This window comes from Lactuca sativa, chromosome 9 (assembly GCF_002870075.4).
Source record: "Lactuca sativa cultivar Salinas chromosome 9, Lsat_Salinas_v11, whole genome shotgun sequence".
Taxonomy (NCBI): domain Eukaryota; kingdom Viridiplantae; phylum Streptophyta; class Magnoliopsida; order Asterales; family Asteraceae; genus Lactuca; species Lactuca sativa.
In genome coordinates this window covers 174,681,212-174,692,308 of record NC_056631.2, presented here as the reverse complement: position 1 = coordinate 174,692,308, position 11,097 = coordinate 174,681,212, and the positions used below count along the sequence as shown (strand labels likewise).

General features: G+C 34.7%; 1 protein-coding gene across 1 annotated transcript; it reads right to left on the bottom strand.

The window, feature by feature from the left end:
• Positions 1-7,657: 7,657 nt before the first annotated feature.
• LOC111916982 (uncharacterized mitochondrial protein AtMg00810-like) lies at positions 7,658-8,176 on the bottom strand. The gene has a single exon (XM_023912625.1). The coding sequence runs from the start codon at positions 8,174-8,176 to the stop codon at positions 7,658-7,660; it is 519 nt and encodes a 172-aa protein (XP_023768393.1).
• Between the last annotated feature and the right edge of the window lie 2,921 nt (positions 8,177-11,097).

Here is an 11,097-nt window from a genome sequence, read left to right as displayed (position 1 = left end):
TTAATTTGCATGAAATCCGTTTTCATCCCTATCTAGTTTGTATGACATTTTTAAATATTTTGATTTTTCAACTAACAAAGCATAGACAAACACTCTCGGAATTTCTTAGCAATGGGCGATCAAGAACCAGATGTCAATAATCATATTTATGAGGAACATTATTTGGCTAGTGATGATGGCAATGGAATTGAAGATTTCGATTTTCCTGATAATGATACACTATATAATGACAGATTTCAAACAGGAGAAAGCAGTAATCCTAATTTAGGTTAGTTTTTTGATTTTTTGTTTAATTTTTCATTCTATTTTCAGATTCTATATTGTTAATACTTTCATTGCTGAACATACAGAGGACGCAAATAATGATGAAGACGAAAATCACTTAGTTGATAAAGACATAGAGGTTAATATTGATTAAAGTGAAGGTAATAAATCCAATTCATGATACTGAAGTTGCTACAGAAAAAAGTTAATGCTTTCAGAATAATATTTATATAATTCTTTCAGAATGATTATGTATTCTCTATTTTAAACAGGACAACCACATGTTACTCATGAAGATACAGAGTTTAATATTGATTTCATTGAAGGTACCAATTTCAATTCAGATTTTTTTTTTTACATAAAAAATAAAATTGTGTCAAAATAAAAGTTATATAATTCTTTCATAATAATTTTGTATTTGCTATGTTTAAGCAGGACAACCACATGTTACTCATGATTATGTTTCTCCTGGTGGCACCTTCTATTGGACTCCGATTGTTTTAGACGACATCAAACCAAAAGTTTCATCAAAATTTAATTCATATGGTGAAGCAGAAACAATGTATAGAAAATATGCATTAGAATCTGGTTTTGATGTCAGGCTTGGAAGAGTCCAAAAAATGAAAAATGGGATTATTACAAATAGACATCTTGTGTGCAATCGGGAAGGTAATCCGAATACTAGTAAACTAGATACTCTAGATATTCAGCATAAGAAGACTCAAAGAAGGAAAGATCTATTTAGGAGGAATTGTAAAGCGAAAGTTGTTTTAGAAATAATTCCCGGTACTCTTACATATGTCGTGAGTGATTTTGTAGAGCGACATAATCATGAGTTGTTTAGCAAAGGCAATATGCACTTATCTCGTTCAAAAAGAAAACTTGATTATTCCTAGGAATTTTTCATTCATAATTTGTCAAAACAGAACATTGGTCCTGTAAAAGCACATAGACTGTATAGTGCTCTTCAGGTTGGTCCGAGGTGGATTGGTTACTGATTTCAAGAATGCTAGGAGGAATCTTAATTGCTACATAGGTGGGAGGGACGCGAAATTCCTTGTTGACAAGATGAATGATAGGAAGAAAAATGTCCCATCATTTACTTTTGAGTATAAAGTGTCGAACAAGAGATTGAATTCTTTATTCTGGGCTGACGAAACAGCAAAGTATAATTACAATTCATTCGGAGACGTTATATCACTCGATGCCACATTCAGCATGAATAAGTATTTATAACCTTTAATACTTTTCAATAAGAATTTCATTATTTCCATTTATGTAAACTAATATTTTATTTTTTAAATAGGTATGATATGGTTTTTGTACCGTTTACTAGCATTGACAATCACAAAAAATGTGTAACATTTGGTGCTGGTCTTTTAAGTAAAGAAGATGGAGTTTCTTATGAATGGTTGCTTAGAGCTTTTTTGAAAGCTTTTAGAAAACAACCTCCATTGGTTTTATCTGATCAAAATCCAGCTTTGAAAAAAGCTATAGATAAGGTTTTCCCATTGGCACATCATAGGTTATGTATGTGGCATATAACGAAGAAGTTGCCAAATAAGGTATGCATAAAAAGAATATTATTCTTATTTTTTTGGTATGATTCTACAATTGTTTTTTCATATTCTGCCAGAATGTTTTATTTTAAATAGAATCAATTGCATTAACTCTTAATTTTTCTTATCATTCTACAATTTCTTTTAAAATTCTGCATTCATTATCTCATATTCTAACAGAATCAATTCATTCTGACAAAACCATTGTCTTTAAATGTTACTTTTTGTTATGATTATACAATTATATCATATTCTGACAGAATCAATTGGTTTAACTCTTACTTTCGTTCTGACTCTAAACTTATTTTTCCACATTCTCCCTTCATGATATCATATTCTTACAGAATGAATTTATACAAATTTTATCAATTGAAGATGCAACAACCAATCAAAAATTTCGAAAGCGTTTTCACTCTATAATTTGGAATTCTAAGCTAGAACCACATGAATTCGAGAATGTGTGGCGTCAGATGTTGGAGGAGTTTAAAATTACTGATAACACTTGGATGAATACAATGTATGGATTGCGAAAATCTTGGATCCTCGCATTTTTCAAGCACATTCCAATGTCTGGTCTTATGCGGACTACATCGCTGTCTGAAAGTCAGAATTGGTCATTTCAAACCACGACACTAACCGGTTCTTATCTTGTCATGTTTATGATGACATTTGAATCAGTTATGGAATGACAACGACATAACAAAATTCTCAATGATTTTAATACTGCCACCGCTTTTCCTAAATTCATTACCCGTACTCCGTATGAACCTCATGCTTCAAATGTATATACACGAAAGATTTTTTATCAGGTTCAGAAGGAGATATCAAGATCTGAAGATAATTGTTTCCAAAAGAATGTGATATCTTCCAACGGTGTTGACACGATTATTGTTATGGAGAAAAGAAAGAACATAACTATCAGGCAAACAAATGATGTCGATGTTGATGACAAAGATGAGAAATACAATTACGATTGTCTTATAAGGGATACTGAATACACGATATGTTTTTTTTCACATTAATTGTCATTTTATCATTTACATTTAAACACTAAAAATTTACAACTTAATTATTCTCACTAATCATCTTATATTTTCCAGGTCACACACTCAACCAAAGATGGTTCGTTCAAATGTACTTGTATGCATTTTGAACATTTAGGTATCTTATGCAGACACATATTCTGTGTGTTTAAGTTTTATGGCATCGAACAAATTCCTGAAAAGTACATTTTGAAACGTTGGCGTAGGGATGTCATTCCAACAGAATTACTGAAAAGACGCTTCACTAATTCTTTCGCCGATTCTACTTCCGACATGACTGCTATTGATATTTTTTCAACTGTTGACCGTTGTGTGTGTCTTTTTTGAGCCACGATGCAGCAAAGTTAAAGTTATACCTCGACGAACAGAATAACTTGAAAAAAAATTCGTAGACGACTGTCCAAATCATGATCTACCGACCAGAGCAGATCATTTCAAGCAGCTTTTAGGTGTGGTTTGTCCTGATGTAGAATTTGATGTTAATGACATTCAGAATCCTACAGATATTCGTAATAAAGGCTGTGGTAGTCGTGGGAAAAGATTAAAATCTACAAAAGAGATGATAGAGAAGGAAATCTCGAAACCTAAGAGAAAATGTGCTACATGTGAACAGATGGTTCATCATGACAAAAGAAATTATCCTCTAAAGAACACCAAGAAATAAGTTCCTTGTTTTTTTTTTTTGAGTTTATTAGAATGACATTTGATTTAATTCTGTCGATTCACACTTATTGTTATCTTTTATGTCGTTCAATAAAGTATTCACTTTTATTACTATTGACGATGACATTGTCAATCAACATAACAATATTTATATTATCTTATTACTTAAAAATACTCATAAAACGTAATACAAAAATTCATTCCATCGACTATATAAATTCATTATTTTCAAAAATTATAATACAAAATTTCCATCGATTGTATAACTTACAGCAACATATACAACTTCTTTCAATCATTTTAAGATTGATTTTAATGTTAACAAAAATGTTTTATTATTTACTGTAATATACAAACGATACATGCAATTTGCAGACAAGAATTCATTATATTTATATTCTATTTCATAATATCTACATAATGTATTCTAACAGAATCATAACAAATACTACCTTGCATCATCATCATATAATTTGTAAAAAAAAATATTCTAGTCACAATAGTCACAAAACATTATTAACCACAACATTGAATTATATTAACAACATTATTAGAAACAAAAAAAACATCAACACATGCATTAGTAATGTTAACTTGCATTATATGAAAACTACATTACTAACAAGAACCTTTGATTTTCACAATGCGCAACATCAACATCCCAGATTTTAAACAACGCATCAAGACACCCATTATACGAAAATTAACATTCCATTATAACATATATCGAATACTACTGATAACATTACTTCATAACGTCTGATAGACAATCTACTATTTCAAACATCTAACATAAGGCAGATTCATGTTTCAACATTCAAAAAAACAAGTTCAGCTCATGACATATCAAAGTTTATCTGTCAACTTATTAAACACCACGCCAAATTCTTACCTACGACCCTTTGTTTTTCTTTTTTTCTTCCTGTTTTCAGCTGACTCTCTTAGAAGCATATCTTGTTCCAAAATATCAAGCTTACAAAAACGCTTCAAAATCTTTAACTATCATACTCTTGAACTTATTGAAATCAGATGTCAACAATCTTGCCATGTATTTCATCCTTAGCTTAATTGTAGCACTCACATCAGCAGGCATTTTACCTGTAAGACCACACTCCCAACGCCCTTCATATTCCCCCATGTACTAATTCTAGCAGAATAACAACCATGGCCACGATCATATAAACAGAACATTCTTGTCGAATACCAAACACAGTAACTACTCTTAATAAAATACGAAAAAATGACACATTTTTTCTTCCAGAAAACAAATCATACATGCATATAAAAGATTTTCAAAAACACTTCCTAAATTCTACTACATTTTTCGAACTAAATAAACATTAAATAACACAAAAAAAATTATTACCTTCAAGTTCAGCAACGGAATCATCATTGTCGTCTTCAAGATTCAACGTCGTTTCTACTATGTTCTTGAACTTTGACTTAAATGAACTAGATCGTGTACTCCTCATTGTTGCAGAATACCGTTAACATAACCCCCAAATGTCGATTTCTTCTTCTAGGGTTAAATGTCGATATTTATAGGGAAAACCTACAAACGATCTTCCGATTTTTCAAGAATGATTACAATAAATCGGAATGTTTTTCAACCTCCTAAGGGTTTTGGTTCTTGATTATGAGAGTAAGCGAGATATTTGGGATTATCGGTTGATCATTCCATATTATCCACCGTTTCCTAATTAAATGACGGGGCAAAATACCATTCTACCATTTTTTGACCGGTCAATAGATTAAACCCCATTTATTTGATTTTTTATATTTAATTTAAAGAGAAAATCACTTTCTTAAATTACCACAAATGATTGGCCTACAATCATTTACATGGGCACACAATACTTATCAAAAACAATATAACCTAACCCTATATATATATATATATATATATATATATATATATATATATATATATATATATATATATATATATATATATATATACTCACACACGCAGGTTACATACAAAGATAACTCCAAGAGATAAATTTTATCTATACAACATTTAAATATTTGAATATTATCTTCCTATCAAATCTTCTTTTGTTTACATTCCCCCTCAATCGTAACCGTTTCAACGTTTAGATTATATTTTAATCTTTCCAACATGTTTCGAGTGGCTGGCTTAGTAAACCCATCAGCTACTTGATCTCCGGAAGAAATGAACCTGACATCCAGTGCACCCATAGCTACCTTCTCTCGGACAAAATGAAAATCAACCTCTATGTGCTTAGTTCGTGCATGAAATACATGATTGACTGTCAAATATGTTGCACCTAAATTATCACACCATAACACTGGAGCTCTTGGCTGATGAACTCCCAATTCTTTAAGTTGTAACACCCAAAATTTTCAAATAATTTTTCACAATTTAAAAACACACTTTCATTCATAATATTATAAAAAATCAATTGTATCACAACTCATTTCATAGAAACACAACCTAAGATCATAATGTGTAAAAACTCCTCATGTGTGTACTGATCATGCCGGCGCCTTCCCGCGATCCTCACTGGTACCTGAAACACATAACACAACACTGTAAGCATAAATGTTTAGTGAGTTCCCCAAAATACTACATACAACACACATTAGCCACTCGAGGCTATTACTCTGTATGACCCTCTGGTCAGAGTGTCTCAGTGGGACCCTCCAGTCCCATATCTCTGTGGACCCTCTGGTCCTAACTCTGTAAACTCTGAATCATACATAGCACAAATCACATAGAAATCACACCATACAAAAACATACAATATACTCTGTTACTTAACTCTAATTACCATTCTCTGGTAAAGTATAGTGATAAGACTCACCTCAGGTAACTCGGTAATCTCGAACTCAGTAAAAATCTAGTTTAGCCTCCGCCTAATCACATGGAGTAAACATTCTTAATCAATATAACTCTCAAGGCTAGATTACTCCCTCTCTTAGCACTCTCAGAAGGGTAAAAGACCATTTTACCCCTCTCATGGCTCAAGGACTCTAAAGTTGACCAAACCCTAAAAGTCAACAAAAGTCAACCCTCCGCTTACGTTGCATGTACCAAACCTGTACGATGGGCGTACCCGGTGATCTCACAGAAACGGGCAACACGACCCCCTACGCCGCACGTACTGGGATTACGCCCCGCGTAACTCCCAGTTTCAGACTCCTTAGCTCCTGGGGTCTTAAACAGTTAATACACATGTCCAACTTCTAGATCTGACCATTTCTAAGCCTCTTAGTCCATAAAGTTGGTGACTTTAAGCCATTGCTTGGCTGGAAAAGTCACTAACACCCATAACAATCCGTTTCCAACCCTAGAAAAGCTCATAACTCAAGCATGACCCCATAACAACGACCAAGTTGGGATTTTTATGGATCTATAACACAAATATCACTGAAATGGGACATATCTAGGTCCATGGAGTCCTTTTTACTCATAAAGTCTCCACCTTTGGGACTTTTAACCCTAGAAATGGTCCATGCAACATCATACCAAAGAAAGAGGAAAGTTTTGAGCTGTATACCTCTAGATGAAGCTCCTTCTTCTGAAGACCTCAGATCCAAACTTACACTTCAAGCCCTAGCCTCCACAAGGTCCTCTCCTCCTTCTTCACTAACACACCAAGGCACTTTTAGCTCAAAACACTCACACACAAGCTTAAGGACAAAGGGAAGGCTCTCTTAGGGTTTCACTCTCTGATATGGTGGCTGAGGAATAAGCCTTAGCATTCCTTATATAGGGCACAAGCCAAATATTAGGGTTTGCATCTGGGCCCGCTACGCCCAGCGTACCTAGGCGAGTCCGCGTCCAAATTAAGCACATGAGTATGCGCAGCGTACTCTCTAGTACGCCCAGCGTACTCATTTGCCACAAATTCCACTCAAGGATTAATCTTGACAACTAGACAAAAGAGAAGGGTTAAATAACTTTACCTGAATTTCGGGATGTTACATAAGTAATGATTGTATCCAAGTTGCTTCGGTTGTTCCGTTTTCCAAAGCTTTGCATTCAGCCTATGTGCTTGACTGTGATACAGTTGGCTGCTTACGAGAACTCCATGAGATCAAATTTGGACTTAAAAATATAGCATACCCTCCGGTAGACCTGCGATTATCTAAGCATCCTGCCTAGTCTGCATCCGTGAACACACTTAATAACATGGATTTTGATTGTCTAATTCTTAATTCGGTAGATACAATTCCTTTAACATATCTCAAAATTCTTTTGACGGCTTCCCAGTGCAGATCGGTAGGTTTCGAAAGGTATTGGCATACCTTGTTTACTGCAAAGGAGATATCAGGTCGTGTTAGCGTGAGATACTGTAAACCCCCAAACATGCTTCTGTATTTGAACACATCTTCTTCAGCAAGTGGTCTTCCATAGTTACTAGCTAGTTTTTCTATGACAGACATAGGGGTTGAAACCGTTCTACAATTCTCCATGTGGGCACCATATAGTAAGTCAGTGGCATACTTATGTTGAAGCAATGTGATTCCCCCTGAATTGTGAACAACTTTAAACCCTAGAAAATAATTTAAACGACCGAAATCTTTAAGTGGAAATGAGGAAGACAACACGTAGACAAGCTTATCGACCACTTGTTTTGATGAACCGGCAATGATTATATCGTCGACATAGACCAACATGTAAATAACAACTCCATCATGATTGAAGAGAAAAAGGGAAGTATCAGCCTTGGAGGATTGAAAACCAAGGTGATGCAGTTTTTCACTGAGACGGGAGAAGCAGGCACGAGGTGATTGTTTAAGACCGTAGATCGCCTTTTGAAGCTTACACACATAATGAGGTCTGTTGGAATCTTAAAATCCAGGGGGTTGACTCATGTATACGTCTTCATGTAGAAGACCATGAAGAAACGCATTGTTGATGTTGACTTGGCGCAGATGCCACTTGCGAGAAACAGCCAAAGAGAGAATCAGTCTTACCGTTGCGGGTTTGACAACGGGACTAAACGTTTCTAGATAGTCAATACCATATCGCTGAGTGAAGCCACGAGCAACCAAACGTGCTTTGTGCTTGTCAATGGAACCGTCTGGATTTTGTTTAACTTTAAAAATCCATTTACATCCAACTATATTGACACCAGAAGGTCTGGGAACAAGAACCTATGTTTTGTTTGCATGCAAAGCATCATATTCTGTTTTCATTGCTTTGTACCAAGATGAATCAGACAGAGCTCGCTTATGAGAAGTGGGAGTAGTGAAAAATGCTCTCCTGTTAGGATTATAAAGAATGGTTCCGTCATTATACTTTTTAGGAAACACTTTACCCAGTTGACCACGAGTGACAACACCTGAGGGAGCAGTTGTTGGGTTCGAAACAGTAACCGGAGCTGCTGGGGATGACTGCACAGGAGAAACCGGTTCAGAGGGAACCGGAGCTGTAGCGGTTGTAGGTAAGGTTTCTGGTGTTTCTGGTGGTGTCGAGGCATCTTGTGTCACATTTGGTTGAGTTGAACGGTGTTTTCATTGGTTTGGAAGCCCTGGATTGACGGTAATGGAGCTGTAGCTGCATTCTAATTATTAGTAGATAGAATAGATAAATCATGGTTAGTCATATGATCATTTAAAACAACCGGTTCAGATTGAGGAAATGACACAACACTTGAGTTTGGAAGATGAACATATGTATGAGATGAATTAGCAAATGGAAAACGTGATACATCGAAGACAACATCACGAGAGATGTAGATGCGACCTGTGTTTCTATCTAAACATTTGTAACCTTTGTGCATTGAGCTGTAACCAAGAAACACACAAAGTTTTGATCTAAATTCAAGTTTGTGTGTGTTATATTTACGTAAACTCGGCCAACATGTACACCCAAAGTTCCGAAGGAACGAGTAGTCAGGAGTGATTTTAAGCAATTGGGTAATGGGTGCAAGATTGTTTGTGACACGACTAGGTAGTCAATTTATCAAATAACAGGCAGTCAAGAATGCTTCATCCCAAAAATGCAAAGGAAGAGAAGAGTGAGCTAGGAGAGCTAAACTTGTTTCAATGACATGTCAATGTTTTCTCTCGGCTGTACCGTTTTGTTGAGACGTGTGTGGGCAGGACACACGATGGGAGATACCTAATCTTTGAAAATATTGATGGATTTTGTGATATTCACCTCCCCAATCGGAAAAATTCTAGTATTCTACTAGAATTGTTAAATTTTTAGAATGTTCTAGTGTTCTACTAGAATTGTTAGATATGTTAAAATATTCTAATATTCTACAATTTTTATGATTTGTAAATATCCTAATATTCTATTAAAATTGTTTGAATATTTATAGTCTACTACTCTAATAGAAAATGTGATTATTCTAACAGTTTTGTTGTAATTTTTATACTAGAATATTCTATTAGAATATTTTACATATATTTTAAAAAAAATAGTAATTTTTTTTATAAAACATAAATAACGAAAATAGTATTTTAATTTTTTTTTGAAAATTTTTAATTGTGTTGCATTTTAAAAATATTTTTTTATCTCCAAAATGAATCTTTAGGATTGCATCCCCATGTCTCACAAAATATAGTAGAGGGGGTCAAAATAAAATTTCAGAAAATAAAAGGGGTGGAAAATGCATTTTACAAAGTAGAGGAGTAAAAATATGTGACAACCCGAAATTTCTATCTTGTACAACCATTCAACTCAATCAAAGTCAGATTTGTTTCTGCTATCTGTTACCACTATTTAGGGTCTGTTTGAGTGTTCTAAGCCTAGTATAATCAAGGTATGGGTTTAGGGATGAGTGTATTTGAGTTCAACCCCTCTCAATTGAGCCAAACACCCCTTCATGAGGTGTGGGCGACCGCACACATGGGTGTACGGCCGTACACCCAACCTAGCCGTACACTCATGTGTATATATGATGTATCCTTCCATTTTTCATCACTTTACACTCTTACAAGCCTAGAAATTAGATTTCTCTCTCAACTATCTCCAATATTTACACTTTGATCTTCAAATAAGTAAGTGTTTGCTTCCTTTGATTAGTTGATACACGACTTTAACTAGCATCACCCTTTGATTTCATCCATGAAATTCATCTTTTTGGGTTAGATCTTCAAAAACACCAAGAATACACACACTAAGTTTTTGGACCTTAAACACCCTTTCAAGCTTCTAACACATGAGTACTCTTTCCATAGCTTGTTACGTACTAGAAACTCTTGATGTTAACCATGAAATAGACAATTTTTACAAGATCATCAAGGGTGTACGGCCGTACACTCCTTGTGTGGCTGTACACACCCTTTTTGAGGTCCAAAATGGTAATAAACTTCCATTAAGGTTAAGCATTGGTCAAAAAACACTTCCTAGATGCTTAATAGGACTTTAAAACACCTATTGGCATGTTTCACCATGAGTGTGCGACCGCACACCCAATTGGGTCGTACACTCTGGGCGTACATACACATGAAACATACCATTCTGGTCGTACACACCAATGTGTGGTCATATACCCTTTATGTGCAATCATATGTGATTGTAACACTTCAACATAAGTGTTTCCTAGTCCTTAACACTTCAAACTAATTATATGCTTAATAGG

Coding starts and splice junctions, on each gene's coding strand:
- LOC111916982 (XM_023912625.1), bottom strand. CDS start 8,176: ATGTTGGTCTATGTCGACGATATAATCATTGCCGGTTCATCAAAACAA.